This window comes from Cervus elaphus, chromosome 18, assembly GCF_910594005.1.
Source record: "Cervus elaphus chromosome 18, mCerEla1.1, whole genome shotgun sequence".
NCBI classification, from domain to species: domain Eukaryota; kingdom Metazoa; phylum Chordata; class Mammalia; order Artiodactyla; family Cervidae; genus Cervus; species Cervus elaphus.
In genome coordinates, this window is record NC_057832.1 from 56,716,192 (window position 1) to 56,731,633 (window position 15,442).

Below are 15,442 nucleotides of genomic sequence, written 5' to 3' on the forward strand. Positions count from 1 at the left end.
ATCTCAGACATGCAGATGATACCACTCAAATGGCAGAAAGCAAAGAGAAACTAATGAGCTTCTTGATAGGAGAGTGAAAAAGGTGGATTAAAACTCAATATTCAACAAACTAAAATGGCATCCAGTCCCATCACTTCATGGCAAATAGATGGGGAAAAGTGGAAACTGGCAGATTTTATTTTCTTGGTCTCCAAAATCACTGCGAGTGGTGACCAGCAGCCAACGCTTGCTCCTTGGGAGGAAATCTATGACAAACCTAGATGTATTAAAAAGCACAGCCATCACTTGCCCAAAAAAGGTCTGTATAGTCAAAGCTATGGCTTTTCCAGTAGTCACGTATAGACGCAACTTTATGGACCATAAAGAAGGTTGAGCACCCGAGCACCCAAGAATTGACGCTTTCGAATTGTGCTGGAGATCAAACCAGTCAATCCTAAAGGAAATCAATCCTCAATATTCATTGGAAGGACTGATGCTGAAGCTGAAGCTTCAATACTTTGACCACCTGATGAGAAGAGCTCACTCATTGGAAAAGACCCTGATGCTGGGAAAGACTGAGGGCAGGAGGAGAAGGGGTGGCAGAGTGAGATGATTGTACGGCATCACTGACTCAGCGGACGGGCGTCTGAGCAAACTGAGGGAGATGGTGCAGGGCAGAGGAGCCTGGTGTGCTGCAGTCGGTGGGGAAACAGAGTCGGACGTGACCTAGCAACTGAACAACATATTACCACATCTGGTCCCTCCTCTCACCTCAGCTTCAGTCTGAATCCTGCCGTTTTGTGCCCTAATTCTGGCGTAGCCTTGTGGGTGGTGGTCACCCCCGTGCCATCAGCCCTGCGCCAGGGGACCTGCCACGCTACAGCCAGGGCGGCCGCCTGTGGTCCACCACCTGCCGCCCTCCTGCTCCCGGGACAGCGTCTACGTTCACAACCCCACTGCACACCAGCTTTGTCGTCAGCCTTCCCCAACTGCGTCACTGCTGGGTCCCAGACTCTGCTGTACCTAAAGAGACCCTCAAATCATTAAGTTCTGTGGTCTCGGCACAGGCAGAGCCCAACCCCCATGGCCACCCACTGACTGGGAGCCTGTGCAAATACTCTAAAATAAAGTCAAGCTCCAAAAAGAGGCCTGTTTCCCTTCGTCCACACTACCTCATTGTTAGTGAGAGTCAGTCTTCAAGTTAGGGAGAGCCTTCCTCGGGACCGGCTGTCCTTATCTTTGGAATGCCAACACACGCCACCCCCCCTCCCCCCCCTCCCCCCCACTTCTTCCTTGTAGAGCTTTTACTTAGGACCAGCTCAAGTGCCTTGTTTTTGATAAAGCCTTTCCTAACTCCAGGCAGCGCAAAACAAACCACCCAGGAGTCACAAGAAGTGAAAAAGTCTAGGACTTCTGCTCCAATAGCACAGCTTAGCAGGACCCCAGCATTTGGGGGTGGATCTCTGAAAGCCGGCTTCATACTTCACTACTCACAATAAAGTAAGCAACCCAGAAACCAACAGCGCAGGGCGTGGGGGTGGGCGGGAGTGGAAGCCTGGCAGGCACAGCTGAGGACTTCCCTGGTGGCCCAGTGGTTACGAATCTATCTGCCAACGCAGATGCGGGTTCCATCCCTGGTCCGGAGGATCCCACGTGCCGCAGGGCAACCCCGCCTGTGTTTGCACTGAGTTTGCACTAGAGTCCGCGGGCCACGACGAGAAGCCGTAGCATTGAGAAGCCCAGGCACCACAGCTAGAGGGCAGTCCCTGCTCGCCACAACTACAGAAAGCCCAGGCACAACAATAAAGACCCAGCCCCTGCCATAAATAATTTTTTTAAAAAAAGCACAGCTGGTACATTAGGCTCTGCCCCCCGACCAAGCTGTGTGATCTAGACTGTGTCTTGAGCCTGTCCATCGGCAAAGTGGGAAGAATACCCACAAGATTTAGTTAGAAGTAAAGGCTTGTCCTGTGAGGCACCTGGCTCTCTTCTAGGTACACCTCTGAACCCATGCAGCCCTCCAACACGGTTTTCCCCACTGTACTTCTGCATTGGGAGCTCAGAGTCTTAGCCACTGGACCACCAGGGAGGTCCCCCCACTGGACTTCTGATGGCCTCAGATTCTCTATGCCAAGAGCAGGTCTTTACCCTTCTGCCCACACGATCACACTGCAGTGTAAGGATCTCTGTGCTGGGGAGTTTCGCTCTTACGATGTAACAACTGTTTCATGCATGAATGTAGCCCCAGGACTAGTGCTTGACAAATGCACAGTGAATGAATTTTAAAAATGAATTAGATACAGGAAGATAGAACTATGATGAAAAGGGCAAAAGCACTGAAGAAAGTAAATATAAGAGAAGCAGGAGTGTAGGGGATCCTCAAAAGTACATGCACGCAGAATGGAATCTACTGAATGCCCTTAGAGAACAATGTTCTGTGAGATGCCTTATTCATGTCAGAGCTGAGGCTTAAAGAAAGCTGTTTCTCTGTGAGGGAAACGTGCTTCTTTTAGTGATACTATTCAAGTTGCCATGGCATCCCAAGGCACTTGGCCCACTCCCACCATGCAGGCCCTGCAGACTGGCACACAGCAGAGAAACCCCCAAGGGCCCACTGTCTTTGAGACAATGGTGTGGCTGTATCAGTCTAAGAGATCACAGCACTGAAATTCACAGAAACTATCATCATTCTGCAGTGAATGGGTTAGAGGGTTAGAGTCATTTTATCTAATATTTGGACAAAAATCCACGTAGCAGTTTCATCTGCTTTCAGAGCAGTAAGACATTACATAAAACCCACACAGTACGTGGAAGAACAGAAATCAGTGTGGTTAGTGCTTTTGGTTTTGTTCATCAAAAACTATGAGAAATATGGAGAGAAAAAGGACTAAAGCTGCCCTCCCACGTAAAATCAGAGCAAGATTTTCAAGCAATTATTATATTACTTCATTTGCCTGAGCAAAAAACATCAGCTTTCTTGGAAATTGGGCCAAATATTATGTAAGACTCTCAACTCTGGTTTGTATCCAAAATAGGAAGATTATTAAAGCTATCCTTATTGAAAGAAAAGTAGCATAGGAATTCTGCAAACATTTAGTAGAGGAAGGGGTTGTGTTGACAACACTGAATTGTGGTATAAATGGAGGTTTTTATAGAAAACAAAACTGATTTTTGTCAGCCATGAAATATCAGTGTGCTTAATACTAAAACACACACATGACTTAAAAAACTACCAGTGCCTTCACAGGCTCTCCCTTGGCTCCATCCACCCCAGGATCTCATCTTAGGCACCCAGTTCCCAGAATGGTTAGGGATCTCGTGCCACCAGAACATCAGCTCCTATGAGACCAAACTCCACCCTCCATCCATAGGGGTCCTGTGGTCCTACAGAAGTGGAGGATCTGAGGGAATGGGTCCCAGTCTGTGGGTCCTGCACGCCTGTGGGAGGGTGCCGGGGTGGGGGTGGTAGTGGTCCAAGGATGCACTTGGCACAAAGAACTGTCTGACGATTGTACAGATGCAAAGTACCAATCAGCAAATAAAGTCTGTAAACAGTTCTGACACCATAAAGGTGCTCCGCTACTGAAACTCAAGAGGAGAAAAAGCGAGGAGGCCACAGTCAGAGGAGTTGCTGCCCCACTGCCAGTATCAAGAGTTGGTGGGTTTGCAGCCAACCCTACCTCTTCTGCAGAGCCTGAGGACTCTGCATTAAAACCTCAGCCTTCATCTTTGCGGAGAATGCAGGCAACACTTGCAGGCTCTCCTGCTGCCGCCTCCCCCCGAGGGCACGCGTGCCTGCCTGCTGGGGCTGGGGAGGTACCATCTTCCCCACTTTCCCCGCTTACCCCACATGGCCCCAGGAGTCACTGGTTTCTTAAGTTGACTAGGATTCATTCAAGCTCTAGAGAAATATCTGGCGTCAAAAAGCAGCAGAAAAGAAGGCAGAAGAGAGGTCATTACTTGCCATTAGTTCTGCAGTAGTTGCTGTACCCTCGATCTGCCCTACTTATGAGAACCCAACACACCGAGCCGGGAGCAGCAGATGAGTCTACAGCAAGGTCTGCCCCAAAGCTAAAACAAATTTACTGACATTTAAAGGACAGTACTCACCCTGGGTTTATCTACAGGGGCAAGAAATTCACCCAGTGGTGCTTCAGTATGCAGGGGCGAAACCAGTTTTGCAATGACAGACAAGAAAGAGTGTACTCTAGGACAAAGCGCCCCTCCCTGCTGTTGGCTGGGGCCAGAGAAGCGGTGCTCTGAAACCCCTCAGGAGGGCTTCATGCCCCGCTCAGGGTGCAAGGGGCTACTAACAGCCATGTATGCAGTGATGGGCAGGCCTTCTTCAGAAAGCATGACAGTATTTCTGAGCGTGATTTTCGGTTGCTAAATATAGGCTTAGCAACAGCACTGCTGATGATATCACTCAGGAGACATTTTTAAAAAGAAGCAAAAGAAAACAGATCTGTGATGTGCCCACAGCAGGACAACTGTTGCAGACGAACTCCATCCAACTCTTTAAGGAGACAAAAATGCACCCTGCCCACTAACTGAGTCCTGCGTCCTCTTCTATCAGCTGGTACGCGGCAGCTGGGCGAGTCTGTGGGCCTCAGGGGAGACTCACAGACATCACAACCTCCACGGCAGCCCCAAGTAGAGTCCCTCATTCCACCAGAAGCCTTTTCTGAAATCAGTTTAACCAGACACCACGCTGACACTGACAGGATCACCGCACGTCCTGCCTGGTTTCTGGATCAGATGCTCTTAGCTGAGAGGGTAACAGACCAGCAAGGAAGAAGAGCAGGTAAGGGCCAAGCTCCACTTTATCCACACAGGCGCTGGCGGGGGGCTCCCCTGGGCTCCAGTCATCATGCTTGAGCTCGGTTCCCCTCCCAGGACCTGGTGGGCTGACGTTTCCTCCCGTGACCTCCCACAGCTTCCTTCCTCCGTGGGGTCTCTCACCTGGCAACTTGGTTTTAGTCCTGGCTACACTGCAAAGAGCTGCCCAGCCACTTTAAGAAACCCTGATGCCAGGGCCCAACCCCAGAGATTCTGAGGGAGTTGAGTGTGGTCTCAACACCAGAATTTTTCAAAGCTCTGTAAATGACTCTCAGGTGCAAACACAGTTGAGAATCGCTTCACACATGAGCCCCACACTGCCCTTGGACAGCCCAAGTCACCCCGAGTTCAGGCCTAAGTGAACGTGTTCGGTGCTGTTCCCCAGACCAGCAGCATTAGGAGCCCTTTGAAGAGCTGAGGATGGCTCCCAGAGTGATTTAAGAGGTACAGCTGATGGGCTTGGAGAATGAGAGTGACCAAGGAGGTGAACGATGGCTTAAAGGTTTTCTAACTTCGCTGACTACAGGTGACAGCGATACCCCAACCAAGACAGTGAGTCTAGGAGAATGAGCAGGTTTGAGAGGAAAAAAGATTTAACATTTTGGGGTTGAGATTTCTGTGGGATTTTGAGTGGTGACATGTAACAGCAAGTTTGCCGGCCTGAGACCCTGAGTATCCAAGGTGAGCCACAGTCCCGGGGTCGCAGGACAGAAGAGTCACTAGAGTCACTGTCTGAGTGAGCTCACTGGGGAACCGAATACAGACTGAACATGAAGGAAAAGGGGCCAGGGACACACTGTGGGAAGCGATGGCATTCAAGGAGTGGACAGAAGACAACTCAGCAAACGAGACTGACGGAAAAACAGTCACAGAGGTCGGAGCAGGAACAAATGGCCCAGGGGTCAGGGAAGACCCGAGAAGGCGGGGCCTGTCTCGGCTGCTTTGTGTCCTAAGGGCCTTGCACACGGTGGGCATTCATAAAAATGTGTGGAGCTGGTCAGGGGATGAGTTTTAAGAAAGAAGTGGTGGTCACTTTCAGCTAAAGCTGCAGAGTGATACTGAGAGAACAGAAACATTGGGATTTGGTGGCTAAGAGGTCTCGGCAGGTCTTGGTGAGAGAAATGTCAAAGGAGCGGCGCTGATTCGAGAGAGAGATGCTTAGTAAGTTACATGTGACAGTGGAAGCGTCCCTCCCTGGGCATGGTGGGGGGTGCATGGTGTGTGTGTGTGTGTGCGTGTGTGTGTACACCATGGGCACACACCTACCTGGGCCCCACTGCCCCCCAGCGCCCAGGGGGTGTGTGTGTGTGTGTGTGTGTGTGTGTGTGTGTGTACACCATGGGCACACACCTACCTGGGCCCCACTGCTCCCCAGCGCCCAGGGTGTGTGTGTGTGTGTGTGTGTGTGTGTGTGTGTGTACACCATGGGCACACACCTACCTGGGCCCCACTGCTCCCCAGCGCCCCAGGGTGTGTGTGTGTGTGTGTGTGTGTGTGTGTGTGTGTGTGTACACCATGGGCACACACCTACCTGGGCCCCACTGCTCCCCAGCGCCCCAGGGTGTGTGTGTGTGTGTGTGTGTATGTGTGTGTGTGTGTACACCATGGGCACACACCTACCTGGGCCCCACTGCTCCCCAGCGCCCCAGGGTGTGTGTGTGTGTACACCATGGGCACACACCTACCTGGGCCCCACTACTCCCCAGAGCCCCAGGGTGTGTGTGTGTGTGTGTGTGTGTGTGTGTGTGTGTGTGTACACCATGGGCACACACCTACCTGGGCCCCACTGCTCCCCAGCGCCACTGCTCCCCAGCGCCCCAGGGTGTGTGTGTGTGTGTGTGTGTGTGTGTGTGTGTGTGTGTGTACACACCATGGGCACACACCTACCTGGGCCCCACTGCTCCCCAGCGCCCCAGGGTGTGTGTGTGTGTACACCATGGGCACACACCTACCTGGGCCCCACTGCTCCCCAGCGCCCCAGGGTGTGTGTGTGTGTGTGTACACCATGGGCACACACCTACCTGGGCCCCACTGCTCCCCAGCGCCCCAGGGTGTGTGTGTGTGTGTGTGTGTGTGTGTGTGTGTGTGTGTGTGTGTGTGTGTGCGTGCACACCATGGGCACACACCTACCTGGGCCCCACTGCTCCCCAGCGCCCCAGGGTGTGTGTGTGTGTGTGTGTGTGTGTGTGTGTGTGTGTGTGTGTGTGCGTGCACACCATGGGCACACACCTACCTGGGCCCCACTGCTCCCCAGCGCCCCAGGGTGTGTGTGTGTGTGTGTGTGTGTGTGTGTGTGTGTGTGTGTGTGTGTGTGTGTGTGTGTGTGTGTGTGTGTGTGTGCGTGCACACCATGGGCACACACCTACCTGGGCCCCACTGCTCCCCAGCGCCCCAGTGCTCCCCAGCGCCCCAGGGTGTGTGTGTGTGTGTGTGTGTGTGTGTGTGTGTGTGTGCGTGCGTGCACACCATGGGCACACACCTACCTGGGCCCCACTGCTCCCCAGCGCCCCAGGGTGTGTGTGTGTGTGTGTGTGTGTGTGTGTGTGCGTGCACACCATGGGCACACACCTACCTGGGCCCCACTGCTCCCCAGCGCCCCAGGCCCTGGGCTTCGAGAACACCACCCAGGTGCACCTGCCACAGGTGGCCTTACCTGATGAGGAGGAGCCTGTCCTTTTCAGAAGGGTGATCATCCAGCCACTGGGAGAAGCGTGCGTGGGACCACTCCGCCCTCTGTGGATGGAAACACAGTCAGAAGAGAGTGGCTACACCCCGTCCTGTCCTGTGGGCGTTTGCGGATTCGGAGAGCATCTCTGGGACTCCTGGGGTCAGAGGACCCCAGACACCGGCCCCAAAGGCAGGCAGCACGGCCCCTGGTGCACCTTCCCAACCCCAGGGAGCCATTCGGGTCTGTCAATTGAAGGTGGGTCGGCAAAAGAAATGGAGCCTCTGTCAAAAAAGCTTTATGAACATAAATTACTCACGTCACTGTTATTTAAAGGGCTAATTCTAGATGCGGCAGGTGATCTATACATTGATGAGAAAGTAGGGCCTGGGTAGTGGCAATCTTCCCTCCTGAATCATTTGCTACTAAAACACAAATTCATGACTTCTCTCGGCAGGAGAAGGCCAGAACCTTCAAGTGAGTTAGAGGTGGGGTGGGGGGAGTCCCCCACATTCACTGAGTTCAGAAGGAAGACGAGTAAGAGGATTCTGACTTCACCTCCTTACCTGGAAAGGGGATTTCAGCTCAGGGGGTGCTCTTGTGAACAAAAACTGAATAATGATGCTGAATGGAATTATGTCCCCCAGCGCAGGGCTGCTGGCCACATGTTCACTTGTCTGGAAGAGCAGGGGTCTAAATGAAGGAAATGCAGAAGTCATTTAATGTTGTTCAATATGGAAAGAGATGATTCAGTAGAAGAATCATAATAGCATATTAGCGTTAGTGTAATAGCATAATACATAACAGAATGAATAATAGCAGTCTTCCTAGGCTGGATAATTCTTAACCATTTCTTAGCCTAACACACACACACACACACACACACACACACACACGTAGGCTGACCCTCCCTTCAGCTCCTTCCTTGGCCCCCAGCTCACTGCCTTTGGGTCTGACTTTACTTCAAGGTGATTCAGCAAAACCCCCTCTGAGAGCTCATCTGAAAGGCTGAAATGAAAGCACAGAGTTAAAGCCTCCAAGTGGTTCTAACCAAAAGACTCTGATGGTGGCCAACACTTTCCGCTTCTATTTTGTATATAATCCTTCCATGGGCCATAAGCTAGTGTGGATAAATTCAACCATTTGCTATGCAGCTTTTCAAAGAGCAATTATATCCTTATATATATGAAATTATTACCTCACTGGACATCCCTCTCTTCTAAAACACCGTGTGTCTAGGTGTCACCATCCAAGATAGGCTCGCCTCATTTTACTGTGCTCCACAGATTTGGTGGGGTTTTTTTTGTTAGCATTTTTTTTTTTTTACAAACTGAAGGTTTGTGCAACCCTGCTCTGTGGTGTCAGATGATGGTTAGCATCTTTTTTTAGCAATATTTTAAATTAAGATATGTACTATTTTTTTGGCATAATGTTACTACATCCTTAATTAACTAGAGGATAGTTTAAACATAGCTTTAATATGCACTGGGAAACCAAATAATTCATGTGATTGGCTTTTCTCTGAGAGTTGCTGTGAGGCAGTGGGCTGGAACCAAACCTGTAATATGTCCAGTGTATGCCTGCTTGCATTTTACAGGAAACTGCAGGCAAATCTACCCTGCTACTAACCATCTACTACCTTGTCAAAACGCTGGCAAAAATAATTTGAAATTTTCACTGACTCCTCCTTTGCTTTGGGCTCGGATAAAGGCCAAGCTGTAGAGACTGAATCTCAAGAGGTAAGATAGCAACACCTGACTGAGCAGAGATTCTGAAGCCTGTACACCAGCTCTGTATCCTGGCCTCACACTTCACCCCATGTTATTTACTCCAGTCTACAGCTGAGGGCCTGCACAAAGCAGGACGAGCTTCTTCACCACTCTGATGGCTCACTCAAGAGTCAGGAGAGACTCTACTACAAAGCCACAGTCATCAAGACAGCATGGTACTGGCACAAAGACAGAAATATAGATCAATGGAACAGAATAGAAAGCCCAGAGATAAATCCACGAACCTATGGACACCTTATCTTCGACAAAGGAGGCAAGGATATACAATGGAAAAAAGACAACCTCTTTAACAAGTGGTGCTGGGAAAACTGGTCAACCACTTGTAAAAGAATGAAACTAGAACACTTTCTAACACCATACACAAAAATAAACTCAAAATGGATTAAAGATCTAAATGTAAGACCAGAAACCATAAAACTCCTAGAGGAGAACATAAGCAAAAACACTCTCTGACATGAATCACAGCAGGATCCTCTATGACCCACCTCTCAGAATATTGGAAATAAAAGCAAAACTAAACAAATGGGACCTAATGAAACTTAAAAGCTTTTGCACAACAAAGGAAACTATAAGTAAGGTGAAAAGACAGCCCTCAGATTGGGAGAAAATAATAGCAAATGAAGCAACAGACAAAGGATTAATCTCCAAAATATACAAGCAACTCCTGCAGCTCAATTCCAGAAAAGTAAATGACCCAATCAAAAAATGGGCCAAAGAACTAAACAGACATTTCTCCAAAGAAGACATACAGATGGCTAACAAACACATGAAAAGATGCTCAACATCACTCATTATCAGAGAAATGTAAATCAAAACCACAATGAGGTACCATTACACGCCAGTCAGGATGGCTGCTATCCAAAAGTCTACAAGCAATAAATGCTGAAGAGGGTGTGGAGAAAAGGGAACCCTCTTACACTGTTGGTGGGAATGCAAACCAGTACAGCCGCTATGGAGAACAGTGTGGAGATTCCTTAAAAAACTGGAAATAGAACTGCCATATGACCCAGCAATCCCACTTCTGGGCATACACACTGAGGAAACCAGATCTGAAAGAGACACGTGCACCCCAATGTTCATCGCAGCACTGTTTATTATAGCCAGGACATGGAAGCAACCTAGATGCCCATCAGCAGATGAATGGATAAGGAAGCTGTGGTACATATACACCATGGAATATTACTCAGCCGTTAAAAAGAATTCATTTGAACCAGTCCTAATGAGATGGATGAAGCTGGAGCCCATTATACAGAGTGAAGTAAGCCAGAAAGATAAAGAACATTACAGCATACTAACACATATATATGGAATTTAGAAAGGTGATAACGATAACCCTATATGCAAAACAGAAAAAGAGACACAGAAATACAGAACAGACTTTTGAACTTTGTGGGAGAATGTGAGGGTGGGATATTTCAAAAGAACAGCATGTATACTATCTATGGTGAAACAGATCACCAGCCCAGGTGGGATGCAGGAGACAAGTGCTCCGGCCTGGTGCACTGGGAAGACCCAGAGGAATCGGGTGGAGAGGGAGGTGGGAGAGGGGGGATCGGGATTGGGAATACATGTAAATCCATGGCTGATTCATATCAATGTATGACAAAACCCACTGGAAAAAAAATAATAATAATTAAAAAAAATAAATAAAAAGAAAAAAAAAAAACTGGAAATAGAACTGCCATATGACCCAGCAATCCCACTTCTGGGCATACACACTGAGGAAACCAGATCTGAAAGAGACACATGCACCCCAATGTTCATCGCAGCACTGTTTATTATAGCCAGGACATGGAAGCAACCTAGATGCCCATCAGCAGACGAATGGATAAGGAAGCTGTGGTACATATACACCATGGAATATTACTCAGCCCATAAAAAGAATTCATTTGAATCAGTTCTAATGAGATGGATGAAACTGGAGCCCATTATACAGAGTGAAGTAAGCCAGAAAGATAAAGAACATTACAGCATACTGACACATATATACGGAATTTAGAAAGATGGTAATGATAACCCTATATGCAAAACAGAAAAAGAGACACAGATGTACAGAACAGACTTTTGGACTCTGTGGGAGAAGGCGAGGGTGGGATGTTTCGAGAGAACAGCATGAATATTATCTAGGGTGAAACAGATCACCAGCCCAGGTGGGATGCATAAGACAAGTGCTAGGGCCTGGTGCACTGGGAAGACCCAGAGGAATCGGGTGGAGAGGGAGGTGGGAGGGGGGATCGGGATGGGGAATACTTGTAACTCCATGGCTGATTCATGTCAGTGTATGACAAAACCCACTGCAATGTTGTGAAGTAATTAGCCTCCAACTAATAAAAATAAATGGAAAAAAAAAAGATTCAGGAGAGCTCTCACCAGACAGCTGGTTCTGGCTGGATCCAGAATATTAGTGGAAAGAATGTCTTTATATTAACTATTCTATAAGTAAAAGTTGGGGCTTCCCAGGCAGCTCAGAGGCAAAGAATACACTTGCCAACCAGGAGACATGAGTTCAATCCCTCAGTGGGGAAGATCCCCTGGAGAAGGAAATGGCAACCCACTCCAGTATTCTTGCCTGGGAAATCCCATGGACAGGGGAGCCTGGTGGGCTACAGTCCATGGGGTCCCAAAAGAGCCAGACATGATTGACTTAAACAATCAGAGTGACTAAACAAGTAAAATTTATCCCTTGTAGGAATTTTTCTAATTTCAACTGTTCTATAGAAATAACATCATTCTGTAATTTATAGTCTTTAGCTACTCTTCAGTTCACTTGTGCTGTTAGCAGACATCCATGAAGCTCTGAACCAGGTCCTCCGTGGGAGTAGGACTAGGGTCTTCCCACGGCCTCGGGCAGTACGCTCACCTCACAGATTCTCAAGGTCAATCATCTCACAGGGTTCTATGCTGCAAAGCTGTAGGCAACACATTCAGCAGCTACTCAGGTATGAAAACGTTGCTGCAGGAACTTTTGGTTTGCCTGCAGGCGTCCCTGTAAGTTGTTCTCTTGTATATGGAAGATCCCATCTCCATAGGAGCAAAGCTCCCAGTTTTAACTACATAGAGCACTTATGAAAAGCTTTATAAATGTGAATGCATTTATTCCTCCAAACAACCCTATGAGGAGGCACTGTTACATCCCCATTTTACAGAAAAGTAAACTCGGAGGAAGAGAGCAAGTAAACGCCAGGAAAGGGCGGAACACAGACTCAAACGTCTTCATTTTGCCAGGCAGCCTCTTTCAGTACATCAACTGGAGCGGCTATGCGCCTATTTTTAGAACGGACTTATTCTCAGAGAGAAACAAAGACCCCTGGAGAAAGCACAACTTCAAACCGTCAACAGCTCCTATGTGATAACCTGAGCAAATGAATGTTTCCAGTACACTGTCTAAAGGCTATGCAGTTAGTATCTATTTAGGAACCCCAGATTCTCTCTATGGGTCAAAGTGGATCTCCAGTCACCTACCTACTTGAACCATCTCATCACACTCTCTCGTGGAATTATTTTCACCTGGCATGACCTGAAGGTCCTGTGGGGTGATGACCGGGATGGTCTCAGAGGTCTCTGCAAGCTGCCTCTGGGTGGAGGGGATGACACTGCACCCCAGAGCTCCACTCCTTACAGCCGGCAGACCCCTGTTCTGGCAGGGGAAGCTGAAAACACCTCACAGCCTGAGGTCCTTGGGTGCTGAGCAGCTGACATTCCCATCCTCCAAGTCCAGCCAGGAGTCAAGAGCACCACTGACGTGACTGCTTCCAGGTTAGAACTAAACAGGGGGAAGAAGAGCCAGTCGGGAGGGGGCTTCTCTATTGGGTCATGGGCTCACCCTGCAGGTCCGGCACACGTGAAAGGCCACCCAGAGCCATGTGCCGAGACAGGGGAGCTCATGCCTCCCCCTCTCTCCAGCCGCCCCTGGTCCGGTGAGGGTCCTCCCCTGCCCCAGTAAAGCCCACTCTTTGCTATGGCATGTGACATGGTAGGATTCACCCAGAACCCTGGGTGATGACAGGAGACCCAGGGCAGGGGCCAGTCCTGTATGACAGTCCTCAACTCACTGAAAAGCAGCCAGATGGAATCCTTTCTGCCACTATGACAGGAAGATGACCAGGCATTTTGGTCCTCAGTCTCTCTCGGTGCTATCTGAAGCCTCACGTACAAATGGTTTAGAATGAAACACTAAGAAACACTGAACTATTTTCCAAAGAACTGATACATTTTCTTCTTTCCGAAAATGAGAATTACATAGCTGATTCTGTTCCTCTTTTATCTTCGGCTTCAGGAAATTTAAAGTCAAATTTGAAACTTATCTACAGCAATTAAATTAGTTTTGCAATTTGAATATCTGTGTTTGTACACACACACACACTGGCTGGGCCATGTGGCTTGCAGGATCTTCGTTCCCTGACCAGGGATTGAGCCCAGGCCCACAGCAGTGACAGTGCTGAGTCCTGACCACCGGACCGCCAGCGAAGTCCCATCCATCAATACAAACACTACAAGGGTGGAAAGGGAAGAAGGTGAGAAAGGGAGTGGGAAGGAGACAGGGAGGGAGAAACAATCTGAAACGTGCCCCGTCCAGCAGCCCAGCTGACCCATGCACCGCGGCTGCTGTTGGTGACACCAGCATAGAGCAAAGCCTGGGAGAAATCAGCTCGTTTTGAAATAGCATCTTTTGGTCAATCATCTGTCCCTTTGGAGCTCTGAGTCACAGATGTTCTTTTTCTGCCAAGACCAAATGTAGCCACTAACAGGACTGCCAAAAAAGCCATGGGAAGCAAAACTGGATTTGATTTGGTATTATGCCTCACTGACACAATTACCTGTAAACACTGACCGCAGACATTTTGTTTCTGGTGCTTGTTTTAAGAAGCTGAAAGAACAGAGCATGAAAAGCCCCATCCTCCCTGACTGCAGGTGGGATCTGAAATACCAGAGAGTTCAAGAAATGCATCACCGTCTGAGGTGACACAAGGAACAAACGGAAACAAATCAAGGTGTCACAGAATGCAGAGAGCCCGATGCCACAAAATCATTCTGAGAAAAAACACTCCAAATAGCAGTGCTTTCAAGGTTAAACTTCAAAGGCAGCTAGTAGTCTTAATTAATCAAGCATCAGGTTAATTAGAAAAATTAATTATGCTTCTAGTAGAGATCTCCACATTTAAGGGATCTGTGTAGCTGTCAGTCTTCTGTTAAGGCCAGTTCTGAAGTGGAGTAAGACCCACGTCCTCCTGTTGGCCTGTCCACAGCCAGTGTCCGAGGTGGTCTGTGCTGCGTGCTGCCTGCCGCTACCCCCACTCCAAAGCTGCTTTTGGTGAGGGGCCAGGAAGGAGGCCAGACTCCTGAGATCCGGAATCAGCAGAGAAATGAGGCGGCGGGGAAGACACAGGCCTTCTCCCTGCACTGGACATGGTGGGGGTTTCGGAGACGGGAAGAGATCCACATATGGTGGCTGGAGGGGCCGCGTGTGTCCCAGGAGAGAACAAAGCAGGAGGCTGACGCCTGGGGGTGAGTCAGGGCTCAGAGCAGAGAGGTGAGAGGCCCCCCAGGTTCCTGTCTTGGAGGCCAAGGTTGTCTGTCCCAGGGGACTAGGGTGGAAAGGAGGCAGGGATTTCAGACATTCTCTAGGAATAAAAGTGCACACATGGTTCAAGGCTCCTGAGGCATCTCCTGGCAGGCTGTCTGCGGCGGAAGTCAGGGAGACAGGGGATTTCAGATCAGGAGGGCACGGCCAGAGTGGGGAGTCTAGATGGTCTGTAACACTTTCCCATGTTTTCCTGGATGTGTTTTCCCGGATGTTTCACATCCAGGACCGTCCCCGTGAGAACGAACGAGAACTTCTGGAATAAGACGTGGGGCATGGTGGCTGTGAGCATGGGCGGTGCGGTCAGGCAGGCCGGGAGTCTCAAATGCAGCCCCATAGCTCACAGCTCTCACACGTGGAGTCTGAAAACTGACCTCTCAGAACTGAATGAGCCCCCAACTCTCAACTGTCGTCCTGAAGATGGAAGGAGAAAATCCCAGGACAACGCTCAGCACAGGCTAACATACAATAACGACGAAACAACGACTGCTAGAATGAAGACGACAAAAATGAAACGTCCAGCCCTGCATGTTCACCCGGGAGCTCCCGGCACTGCTGAAGTACTGGCAGACAGCAAAGCAAACGAAG

The 15,442-nt window shown here is 49.3% G+C and overlaps 1 protein-coding gene across 1 annotated transcript in view; it reads right to left on the reverse strand.

The window, feature by feature from the left end:
- The window catches only part of COG5 (component of oligomeric golgi complex 5), a 269,120-nt gene that overhangs the window by 1,757 nt on the left and 251,921 nt on the right, over nucleotides 1–15,442 (reverse strand). Inside the window, exons 20-21 of the mRNA XM_043871704.1 lie at nucleotides 8,050–8,176; nucleotides 7,472–7,551 (exon numbers count right to left, since the gene is read on the reverse strand). Of these exons, the coding sequence (XP_043727639.1) occupies nucleotides 7,472–7,551; nucleotides 8,050–8,176 (207 nt within the window). The remainder of the gene's footprint in view (nucleotides 1–7,471; nucleotides 7,552–8,049; nucleotides 8,177–15,442) is intronic.